Source organism: Crocodylus siamensis, chromosome 1, assembly GCF_052110815.1.
Source record: "Crocodylus siamensis isolate JL-2025a chromosome 1, ASM5211081v1, whole genome shotgun sequence".
Classification (NCBI taxonomy): Eukaryota; Metazoa; Chordata; order Crocodylia; family Crocodylidae; genus Crocodylus; species Crocodylus siamensis.
The window spans coordinates 388872982-388885987 of NC_143395.1; the positions used below are offsets into that span (position 1 = coordinate 388872982).

Genomic DNA, 13006 nt, shown 5'->3' on the forward strand with positions numbered 1-13006 from the left:
CGAACTTCTGTACAGTTCATGGTTAGATCCACCTAACTAGGGAGCTACAGGTAAGGTCCACACCTAAGAGAACTAAGTTAGAACAGGTGGCCATTTTTAACTCAATCTAACCACCCCAAACATCTGTATGCACCCCTTATACCATGGTAGTTATGTGACCAGGATTCTGGTATATACAGAGGTGCCCGCAGGAGATGTCTGTCTACATCTGTCTTGTCCTTTCCTATCAATATCTCCCTCCTGCCTACTTGAATGCACTGTGTCCATGTTCTCACACAAAGATCCTGCAAGCATTCTAGTTTGCTACTATAAGATATACACAAGCCTCACAGACTGACAAGAATGGAATTCCTCGGGGACTAGTCAAATGTAGGGACTGGAAAAAGGTGGTGGAAAAATGTAGAGACAGACTTATAAGCGTGATGCAGATGATGAATGACTGGTGCCTTCTGAGACCTGGGGGGGAAGCACCATTTGTAGTTGGTGGCAAGCGAGAACCACCCACAAAAGCTGGTGGCAGCTTTGGCGGTAGGCAATTTCAGGGGGGACAGGCACATGCCACCCACACCCCTCCTACGCGTCGCCTATGGCAAAGAATATTCAAATTGCTCGATAAGAATTTATTCTAGTGATACATGGATAATAAGTGAAAGCCCAAATTTCACTTGCCTATTAAAAGCTGATAAGCCATGCCATGCTTCAGTATACTGCTTTATTAACATTCCACTCCCAAATACTTGACCTTATCACTCTTTTCTAATGAAGGAAAATCCCATTACTAGCGCATGAGTACAGCCAGTCTGAAGACCTGGCTCCTCAAAAAATTAGCTGTTTTCTATGCATAAAGCAACTTGTTTGTGATGTGCAGAATGCTGTCCTCTCTCAGGTTTTTGTACCACTCTGATGCTATCAAAAGTGCATCCTGCTGTATAGCAAGTAATCCATATTGATAAATATTAGTGTTTTGCAAATTACTCAAAAAAGCCACCTTGCTTTATTACGTGCAACACAATCAGGTTTTGTGGTGCTGAAGTCATTTAAGAGGATGACCCTACCCTACGAGACTATGGATATAAGATGACTGATGTAATGACCCAAAGAGGAAAGTAAAACCATGAAATATAAAGCCATAAAGTACCAGCCTCAGTACACTGATCACCTTATCCGGTCTTCAGGACACGTCCAGAATTGAGGGCCAAATGCAAACAGAAGTTACTAACATCATCCTCAGTCACACTCTCAACACTTGTCAAAGATTTTATCAAGCAAGCAGCAGTATGACAGTCTCCTTACAACAAGCCTAGATGATTTACACAGCTAATGCTTAGCAAGGCTGCTCTCAGAACAACTGAATAAATTGCAGTTGCATGGGATAAAAAAAAATGTACCAATTGGCAGCTACATTCTACAGCTCATTAATAGCCAAAAAAAGACCTAGAAACAATAATTTTCACCCCAGTGCTGCTGCAGGAGTGCCAAGAGCCATGAGATTACAAAGTCTTGTTCTGAATCAGCAAATGTGTCTCAACAGCTGATGCCCAACTTTTTCCTGGAGGGTACTTTCCTGGAATGATGCTTTCTAAAAGTCATCATTATTAGGATGATAAGGAAAATCAAAACTATGGCTCCTTAACACTAGTTACTGTACAAACACACAGTAAAATAAGTCCATTAACTACAATCTCAATAGTAAGATGTGTATCAGGTAGGTGGAAGCACAGAGGAGGGTGCTTTTGACCCAGGTTACACAAATCAGCAACAGAGCTGGAAACAGAATGTTACCTGGACTCTAGCTCTGATTGTGTCCCTCGGACTTCCTTGACCATGTCCACACAAGCACAAAGGCTTCTGAGGTGCTGCAAAACACACCTCTGATTTGGTCCTCCATGTTGCACATTTGCAGCACAGAGACAAATTTGATACCAGGAAATCCCCGCATCAAAAAAAAAAAAAAAGCATGCAGACAACAAGTGGAGCAGTGCACATGGCAGTACCATGCGTTACCCAAAACCAGAGCCTGGCTGGCCAGAGTCACTCATTGACTGCCAGCCAGGCTCCGTGCACCCATATCACTGCCAATGGAGCCCCAGGATGGTCCCAGGATCCCAGATAAGGCTGCTAGGGCCAACCCAGGTGCTGGCCCCAGCCTCCCCTACCCAAAGCATTTTTCCCTGTGCCACAGCATGCCTGCAAGACCATGCATTAAGGCAAAAAACAGTGGGATGAATTTGTGACACTTCTTTTTTCTCCGCAGCAACTGCACGCCCCTGCTCATGAGGAAGGGGCCCTCAAGTTTCTTTAAGAAATTCAGCAGAGAGCCGTAATTCATTTTTAAAAACACTCTTTCATAGAGTTGGAAATCTAACAACATTGGGCTAGGTCATCAGAATTACAAAGCTAAAAATCACTGAATGTAGAGGTGACATTACCAGTCTCTCTTCACTGCAAATGACACTCCTACACTTTGGGATCTTTAATAACCATAGTGCCAGGACCTGGATTTTAGTTTCATCAGAGTTCTGAAAGACTCTTTTTAAAATAGGAATGAGTTGTCTTAGGTTTCATCTCTAGTCACATGTAATATATAAATTAAGTTATTAAACAGCAGAATATTCAAATTTATAAGGTTTACTATTGTCTCGGTATTTTGAGTTACTTTATGCTTTTTTGACAATGCATATTACATCATACCATGCACTGTCATAGCCAAAAGGCAAACTGCCTTAAATATCTGGACTATTTCAGGAAGCAGTACACTTTTTGAAAATCAAGATGAAGGACACCCCCAGTTTTAAAACCCACTACAGATGTCTGAAACCAGAAGTAAGCTAATGGGGCCTGAAAGGGATGTAGTACAGCTGCCACAGTGAGGCACTGCACACAGTATCAGCACTAATCACCCACTCAGCAAAGGCTTACACAGGTCAGCAAGGGGCAGGGAGCTTACTCTATCTCCCCAACCCCACCCTAGTAAACCACCTTGCAGCTTAAGAACCTGTTATGGTGAAACAGGGTACATGACACGAGATTTGTAAAGATTTAAGACCAATTTTTGAAATTCAGGAATGCTTTATACATAGCCATGAAATCCAGAACAGCTGGTCACCTTACCAGTTCATAACACAACATCAAGATCCTATCAGTAATGAATGATGAGAAAATAACTCACTTTCCTTAAATTGAAACAGTACATTTATCAAATTAAATTTAACTAAACTCATTTTCAGAATGAATTTCACCAGAGAATTACACATGCTAGAGCAGAAAAAAAGTGAAGAGTCAACAATCACTATTCAATATAATGGACTCAAAGCTGGGAAGTGGTAATGAAACCTAGTTCTAGCTTCCATTTAGTTCTGGCAACGGTTTCACTTGAAGATGAGTAATGGCTGTAGGTTCTAAGAAAAAATTTCCCCAAAATAGCTTCTACAGAGATTCCTCACTTCTTAACTAAACAGTTCCTTTAACGTGTAGGTGTATTGATTTATTATGTGCAGAGTTGGTACCATTGCAACTGATTCAGGTTGACATTTCTCCATTCCTTCACGATGCAGCTTTAAAAAAATCTTGGTTTGAAATCCAAGAAAATCCAGGAAAGGCTCGTCAGAGGGAGGAAGCTAAATCCTGGGTCTGAAGATTTCAATTGCCCTGGGTATGCTCCAGTGCAAGGCTAAAAGGCTCGAGCAGGATTCTCCCTGCAGCTGCAGTGCCAAAGTAAGAGCCCAAAGACCCCCTCTTCTGCAATTTCAGTTCTGCTGCTGGCAGCGTGGAGGAGGAAGCCTTGCCTAGGTGTTAAATGAATGACACCCAGTAACTCACAAAATAAAATAACCCAATCATGGAACAATGGAGAACAAGTGAAGATTAGCTCATATAAAAAGCCTTTAGGAGATATCTAAAAGTAAATGTGGATAAACTGAGAGAGATGGGAAGAAGCTAACATCCATAACAGATGGGGAAAAGCTAACGTCCTCAACACAACAACACACAGCACAATGAGATCTTTAAAAGGTGACTGGTATCTCAGCACAACTACTGGGACCTGCAGTTGCATGTTGCTTTAATTTTCCCCTTACACCTTCATATGGTTTGGAGAAGTGAACAATGTTAAGTTCAAATCTGCATAGCATGTCAGCGTGTACTGGCCAGTCACTACCATCTGAGATGCTTCAAGTCAGGGCCCACTAAGCTGGCTGCTATAGAAATATAATAAATAAGCCTGTGGTACTAAAAGCTTATTTTCTAAAAGATAAGAGAGAGTTAGCTATGTTAATTTAGGGCAGACTTATAAGGGCTGGCTGGCACCTTATAAACTACCTTGTTCAGAGAGGCACAAGCTTTCATAGGCTACAGCTTACTTCACCAGGTGCTACAGACAATGAGTTAATCTATAACAGGGGTGGGCAAAATATGATTCAGCCTGCCAAGGGATTTTATCTAGCCTGTGGTGGGTCCCTCAGTCTTGCCCAGCCAAGGCCGTGGCACATATGGCCAGTCCCACTGCCCCCAGGCACGCAGGGCATTCAACCAAGTAACTGGGATGGGGCTGCAGACAGGCAGAGAGCAGTGTCAGAGTGAGATGTGTGGGTAGGGCTGGAGAGACCCTGGGACCTTGGAGCGGTGACAGTGTGAGGCTGGGATTTGGGGCAGGCGCGATCCGCTGCCTGCATGTCCCCGAGACAGAACCCGCACCTGTGGGCAGGGGCACGCAGGGAGCAGACCACAGCCCACCCCAGCCCCATGCTGTCACCTCTCCAAGATCCCAGACCTGGCTCCAGGCACAGCTCCCCACCTGCCTGTGACCCATTCCCATCTTCCTGGCGGGATGCCCTGCCTACGTGACTCCTAGCCAGGATCACGGTGTGGTAACAGTCCAGGGCTGGGGCCAGAACAGAGCCCACTTCTGGGGGCAGGGAGCAGATTGGAGCTCTGCCCCAGCCCTGTGCTGTCACCACCCACAATCCTGGGATCTCTGTAGAGACCAGCTGAGACCTGCAAGGGCAAGGCATGCAGCCACACAGAGCTACGGGCAGGTGGGGAGCTGTCTGGGGCTGGGATCTTGGGGGAGTGATAGCATGGGGCCTGGGCCCAGACCCAGGGCAGAGCCACAAGTCACTCCCTGCGTGCCCCTGCTTGTGAAATCAGTGCCCGCCACAGGGGCATGGGGGCAGCATATCATGGCTCCACCTTGGGTCCCAGCCCCATGCTGTCACCACCCTGTGACCCCAACCCATGATCCGAGCCTTGCCCACCAACCCCACTCCCAGACACCATCCCTGATTGTGGCCCCATCCCACATAGCAAGTTTTGGTAAGCTGGTGCATTGGGAGGGGGATGGAAGGGGGGAAGAAGAGCAGTGCTGATTCACCCTGTGACACCTCAGCGTAACTCCTTATGCAGCTCACGAGCCCAAATAATTGCCCACCCTTAGCCTATATATAAGGCGACTCCCTGCCTTGCCTTCTGTCTAAAAGATAAAAGGTAGCTGGTGATGAGAAACAAGGGCCAAAGTAGGTGGAGGAGATGCAGAAACAAATTGAGATCAAGATGCTTTGCAGAGAGCTTTCTACTGATACAATGTGGTTGTCTAAATCTTCTCTTCAACATTAAAACCATTTAAGACTTTATTGTATACATTCTCACCTTGCTTTCCCACATAAGCAATTACTGCAGCTGCCACAGGAATTCCAAATGATTGCAAACAGCAGGGTAAGAAGTCCATAAAACATGTCCTAATGGTGTAGCCCAGAACATGGAAGCACATGAAATCCCACTTTAAGTAGCCTGTATGTTTTTTGAGCTGTTCCTCTGCAATAATGTTTAGAGGCTTTTTGTTTTTTCAGTGATATATTAAATCCGAGAGCCCACTAGAGGCTGCTTAAGCCTGACCTATATGAACTGTGAAAAGCTTCAACAAGCTCAGCTTCATCTCTCAGATTTTCTGGAGTGGGGGCATTTTAAATTAATTCCTGAGATATCCAACAACCTAGATCTGCCACCTTTATACATCATCTACTGCTCCTTTGCACTTTCGAGGCTGAAAGTCTCAGCTCCAAGCTGTCAGTGTATCCCACTGGAAGCATTTTCTCTTCAAATGAGAACCATGGAAACTGACAGAATGGCACTGCACAGAGCATACACCGTAACCAAACCTCATGTCCTTAGAGCACGGATTTTGACTATTCAATGGTATTAGGTCCATTTCAGAGGTTCCTAAACTTTTTGTATGGAAGTGCAGCAAGGAGCTCATGCACAGAATGAAAAATGTAGCATATATTCTACTCAATGCACTCATGTAGCAGTCAGTTTCTCATGATATTTTCTCTTCAAATCCTGCACAGCCTTCCAAATACGATTACAACAGAGCCTGAGAAAGGGTCGTTTCAGCTTTTGTTTACCTTGCATGATCTTCAGAGTGAATACTGACATTTAATCAACACTGTGTAGTGCAATGTATATATCTGTAGGTCTGTATAAATAACAATGAGCATGGATACTATCTTTAGTCAGATATCAGCTTTCACTGAAACCATCTTAATAAAATAAGAGCGCATTCTGAAGGACCATTGTTTTTGAGAAAGGGAAAGCATCCACATAAACAGATCCCTTTGTAAGGCCTTGTCTTTTGAAATAGAATGATTTGCTTTTAGTCCCAAGGAAAAGGGTAGAATTAACAGACAAAACAGTGTTCACAAATGGATCAATACTTGTTTGAACACCCTGTTCAAATTTACTGATGACATCAAGATGTGGGCGGATGTGGGCACATTAGAAGGAATAGGCTACAAATCGGACCTAGACAGGTTACAGGGGTGGGCGGTTGAGAATAGGATGGGATTCAACACTGACAAGTGCAAGGTGCTGAACCTGGGAAGGAAGAACCAGCAGCATACCTACAGGCTGGGGAACTCCCTTCTCATCAGTGCAGAGGCAGAAAAGGATCTTGGAGTCATCACTGATGCCAAGATGAACATGGGCCGGCAGTGTGGGGATGCAGTCAGGAAGGCTAACCACACCTTGTCATGCAACCACAGATGCATCTCGAGCAGGTCCAAGGAGGTGATCCTCCCCCTCTATGCAGCACTAGTCAGGCTGCAGCTGGAGTACTGCGTCTAGTTCTGGGCGCTGCACTTCAGGAGGGATGTGGACAGCATGGAGAGGGTCCAGAAGAGGGCCACCCGCATGATCAGGGGACAGCAGGGCAGGCCCTATGAGGAGAGGCTCAGAGACCTGAACCTGTTGAGCCTCCACAAGAGAAGGCTGAGGGGGGATCTAGTGGCCTGTTACAAACCAGTCTGAGGGGACCAGCAGGCACTGGGGAAGTCCCTGTTCACCCGAGTACTACCAGGGGTGACTAGAAATAACGGTCATAAATTGGCAGAGGGTAAATTCAGATTAGACATCAGGAGGCGCTACTTCACTGTCTAAGCGAAGTGGTGCTGGCTCCTACCCGGGGGGCTTTAAGACAAGGCTTGACAATCACCTTGCTGAGGCTGTTTGACCCCAGTACTCTTTCCTGCCATGGCAGGGGGTCAGACTTGATGATCTGCTCAGGTCCCTTCTGACCTTACTAACTATGAAACTATGATTTCATCAATTCCCTGCAAGGAATCCATCCTCAAAAGATTTCTCTTTATACTTTCAATTGTATGCAAAGATCTACTGACTGATTTAGAAGTCATGAGGCCAGCAACTCTCTTTTCAGGCTGTCTTTGAACATTGGGTGATAATTAATACTCAGTATAACCAGGCTTTTCATCTTAAATTGCACAATAATTACTTCCCACTTCAGAAGTGAAACACAACTTACCAACCTAGACTTGTTCTCCAAGTGCCATGGCAAGCATGGACACATCTGACAAGGAACATAATGGATTTAACTCAAGGGAATCAGATCTTTGCTAAATACCAAGGACAAATCAGGACCATTCATGCATAACACAATGAGATATAGTATGAGAAATGACACAAATAACTGGGTCCATATTCCGGAAAAAAATATCACTGCAGCTGAATTTCCTCAGTTCAGCCCAAGCTAAACCACATGCAATACAAAATACAGACAAATATAAATGGACATATACTCTTTGTTCATATTGATATCAGAGAGGTTGCTTCTTCATCCTATTGGTACAATGCAAATTTAAACATATTGCGCTCAGGGAGAATATTCTAATAGGAAATGCAGCTAAATGAAACGTCACTGTAAATTTTATTGGATGCTATGTTACAAGCAGAATCATATGCATACATAAACATACAGAAATCAGAAGCTATCAAACAAAGCGACTGAAATTTCAATTGGTTTGATATATAGAATGCAGCAATTGCCATTCCCAAAGACTATCTTAAACAAAGAATGGAACCGAAAAGGGAGAAAATAAAAACAAATAAAGCTGCATTGTCAGCAAAAATAGTTGTTTCCCTTACTTTTACAAACCATTAGCTGACGCAGAACAAAGCAAAAGGAAGGGTATAAAATGCTTAGCAAATAGAAAAAAGGCTTAAAATCCTATATTTAATTAAAAACATTGTTTATGAGAGAAAGAAGATCTGTAATTAAATTTAAAGTTCCAAAACTATAATCATTGATCTGATCAGAAAATAAAAAAGGTTTACCTTCTCATTTTCTCCTCTGCCTTCTCTTCTTGCTGCCTTTTCTTTCAGCCTTTTTTCCTACAAGAAATTACAAGAACAATTAAAACTTTAAAGTCATAGTTGTTTTTATTTTTTACAAGCAGAATAGTTTAAAAATTCAAGTTGTCCTGGGATTTTACACCCGTTTTCCTCAAGATACACACACACACACACACACACACGCTAAACATCAGTAAAGTAAAAACAATTAATAAGTTATACTGCTGTGATAGCGTTGGGGAGCTATACTCATGATGGGCTAGCAAAGTGAGAGGCAAAGATTTTTGTAGGTGATATGTTTTATTGGAACAACTGTGTAGTTGTGAGGGATATAAGCAAATGCATTCATCTTGGTTCTACTGGGGATCATTAAAAAAACCTTCTTAAATTTCTTTATTTTTAGGCTAAGATGGTATGAAGCTCTTAAAGAAATGATCCAATAAGGAGTTTGATAGTTCTTATTTTTCTATAACAAGTTATTTTGTTTTAAACACTAAAAATATTCAGGACTTCTTATAGCTTTCCTATGGAAGTTCATAAGTAAAATGGCAGTTTTTCCTATTCTGGTCATTGCAAAAACAACTTGAGATCTCAATGCCAAACTACACTTGTTAACTTCCACATCAAAGCCAATAACTAAGACTCTAAAATATAATTCAGGTAATAAATATGTGAGGTAGGAGCCAGAATAAAGTCCAGCTCCCTGTCCCATAGGGGAACTGGCTCTTCAATGCGTTAAATCAGCAGGAATGAAACAGCAGGTATGATATAACACACAGGGGAAGCACAGAAAATGGTGCTGTGTTGGCACTGTCTAACTTCATTTATTTTTCAAACCAGAATCAAGAGTATTCCCACATTAGCTCTCTTTCAGCTCTCCCAGCTTACAGAATTTTTGAGCGGTAACATACAGTAACTACAGTGTACTACAATGGATTTTGAGCAGCACATACAGTGACTATGGTGTGTCTCTATGATGGAAGCTCTGGTGATAACAGTGGCCAAGACACTGAACTCTAGTTGATATTTAAGGTTGTCACAAAAGGACACAACTTTTTGCTGGTATTGTGTGCTTCAGTGAAGATACATTCACTGGTAAAAAACTATGTACACCAGTACAATGTCTTACAACTTCCTGAACTGGAATGAGCTATACAGGCAGCAGCATATTTTTACTCATTTAAATGTGTCCATAATAGGAAGGTCATAACTAGGAAGGAGTAAGGTTGGAATACTGTTGTAGTTGTGATGCTCCAAGATATAAGCAAGAAGCAAATTTATTTTTGTCTTCTTTTTTTTTTTTTTTACTGGGGCTCCCCCTGCAGCCGATCACACCAACGAGGGGGCGGCTCCCCCTGAAGCCAATCACACTGATCAGGAAGCAGCTGCGATGCTCCCAGAAGCAGCTGCCGCACTCCCACTCCCCGGCTGGCACTCGCAGGGGGGGCACCGGTGCTCCCGCCTGCCCCCGCCGCCCACTGCCTGAACAGAGAGTGCGGCACTCTCAGGGGGTGCATGTGCATGCACCCCCAACGCATTGCCACATGCACTTCTCTCCCAAAAAATCAGCCCTCCAAACCTGAGGGGTCTCTTAAGTAGGGAAGATGTTTGGGGGTTTTTTTGCTAGAACAGAGCAAGAAAAAATAAAATCATTAAAACATTGTACTCTAATGGCTATGAAAATGGGTTCACTTCTCTCTGCCCAGCAAGCAGAAGGGGTGTTGTCCAGTATTACGCTTCTTGCAGCCACTAAGGAATTTGTGGTAGCTACCGGCTGAGCACTGTAGCTTGTACCCGAACCAGCAACTGAGCTGGCTCAGAGCAAATGAGCTGCTGCATACCGTTTGCACTATCTTGATGAGGTTTGTGATGTGGAAACAACACACTTTTATAGAGTGTGTGTGTGTGTGTGTGTCTGTCTGTCTGTCTGTAGTAAAAAAACCCCAAAAAACCTAACTATCTTGCTACAGCTCTTGGAAGGATCTGAGGCCCAAGCCCTATTGCTGCCCTGTCCCACCAGAAAGTTCCTACTGCCTCAGCCAGACTGTCTCTTGAGATGCTACACATCCTGGACTCTATATTTCCAGGAAGACTTAGGCCCCTGGCAGATGTTACAATTGTTCTGAGATTAATGTGTTAACTATGTGATAAACTACAATACCTTGGAGAAACTTATCATAAGATAATGAGCCACAAAAATGGCAATCTGGGCTCAAAGCTGTTACTTGCAAAAGGTAAAATATCTTTGCAGCTCATTTGTATCACGCCTTAAGTTGAATTTGTGGCATGTTACACTTAGGGTAATACTGCTTCAGCAGGTCCTTCAGCTTTCTGTGCTGGACTTCTTTCTGGGAAGGGGACTCTGACTCATAATTAATCGAACTTGATATTGTAGCAGATGTCACGCACCTTTCTCCTCCGTTTTTCCAATCAGCCTTCAAAACTGCTTCTTTAAGAAACCATTTAGCAACTCTCCCCTGTAACAGCCAGACTATAAAACACTTAACATGACACGTTTTATTTGTTTGACCCAGGGAGAGATGGGGAGGGAATTTATTCAGAACCCTTCACAACAAGCACATACACAAGAACACCTCATAAGATTCTTGACAAGTTCAAGGCCTGCTATTCCTGCCTCTCCCCACTCACCTTGCCCTTCGCATGAGTCTCCCTGGATCTGCACACAGGTCAGGAGAGCATCTCCTTCACCCAGGGGGAACCCAGTTGACTACTTATTCCCAGCACAGCTGGGCTAGGGAAAGACATTACACAAATTGGTTTAAGTGGTCAGAAAGTAGCTTAAACTTGTAACAGAACAGACGATCAGTGCACATAAACCAGTTTGAAAATGGCTGAAACTGGTTTGAGATAAACCTGGTTGAATGTAGTATTAGACTTAACTGATTTGGATCAAACCAGTTTATGCAATGTCTGTCCCAGACCCCTTCCTGGTTTATGTTTAAACCAGAATCCCTCAGGTTCCCGGATGCTTTCCAAGCATGGGTGGGGCTCTACTCTCTGCTCCAGCCCATCAGGGCTGGCTGCACCCTTCCTCTCTATGGCTGGAGCTCCAGCAAAGACTACAGGGACAGCAGAGTCCACCTGGCTTCTGCCTGCTCCCCTCACCCCACCACTTTCTGCTCAAGCAGCGATCCCACCCCACCCCCCCTTACACAGACGCCTCTCAGCATTAACTAGCATACTACATGCTAACTGCAGTCCATGCTGTGGAACGCAGGACAAAGGCAAACAGGACGGTGTCCCCTTAGGGCTTTTTGGAGCTAATCAACAGGTAACTGGTAATGTCCACCTGCTCCTTCCTTAGAAAAAGTTGTTAAAGAAGAGCTTGAACTAATGAGAGAAGCTTTTATTTGATAGGCTGATAAATGTTAACAGCTCCCTGTGTAACTCCCTGCTGTGTAACTCAATGCTCTGTTATTAACTCCCTGATGGCTCCCTTGCTGGGTGGGGGAAGGGGTGGACCCCTCCTCAATCAGTGTCCTGCTTGGGCCTAGCCATACTCCCCCTCAGCTCAGGACTACAGAAGGGAAGGGAGGGCTGCTTTAGCATTCCCCAGCTTCTAGCCTGATCCACTGCGGGCATGTGCCAGCATTTCTTCAGTCCAGAGGGGATATTGGTACGATTACAAATCAGTTCAGCCTAACCAGGTTAGACAAACCTGCAAAGACTGAATCAATTCAAGCTCAGTCTTTTTGAACGTCTGTCCCTAGCCCGAAAGGCAGAGATGGCAGCCCTTGCCAGCAACTTTCCAACTCCCCTCCTGGGAAGCACTAACAAAGAAAGTTCTCAAAGAGCCTTTTCCCTCGCTATGGATAGCTTGCCCTGTGAATGTGGAGCAGCTCACTTGGCATAACATTTCCACTGAGTGCTACTACCTGTTGCTTAACAGAAATAATGGCTGTCTACTTCATATAGTCAGCTGTGACTCTGCAAACATCTTCCCCCCCACCTACATTCTGCCTTCCAAAAAGTAAATGTGCATCTTATTTGAAGGGTGTAGTATAATGAGAAAATACAGTAGTAAGGAAAGATGTTAGAATAGCTATTAGGCACAAAGTGCCCTTCTTTAGATCCAAGTGCCTGAAAGTTTGCCTAACATTTCTCCTAATTATACAGTTTGCCCAATAGAAGATAGATATCGCCAAAGAAGCCTTGCTTCTCATGTCATTATGCTGACACAGTTAAGCAGTAACAGGTAGATGTAAACAAGGTCAAAGCTGGAAGATAACTATGGGTCTTCCTTGCTAACTTGTGGGAACAAAGACCAAGAAATACCTCAGTCTCAGTACCATCCCACACACTATAGCAGAGGACCACAACAAAAGGAGCAAAAAACATTTTTTTAAAA

The 13006-nt window shown here is 43.9% G+C and overlaps 1 protein-coding gene across 1 annotated transcript in view; it reads right to left on the reverse strand.

Moving 5' to 3' along the window:
- The window catches only part of DDX10 (DEAD-box helicase 10), a 356406-nt gene that overhangs the window by 94213 nt on the left and 249187 nt on the right, over positions 1 to 13006 (reverse strand). Inside the window, exon 16 of the mRNA XM_090029503.1 lies at positions 8620 to 8676. Coding sequence (XP_089885629.1) covers positions 8620 to 8676 — 57 coding nt within the window. The remainder of the gene's footprint in view (positions 1 to 8619; positions 8677 to 13006) is intronic.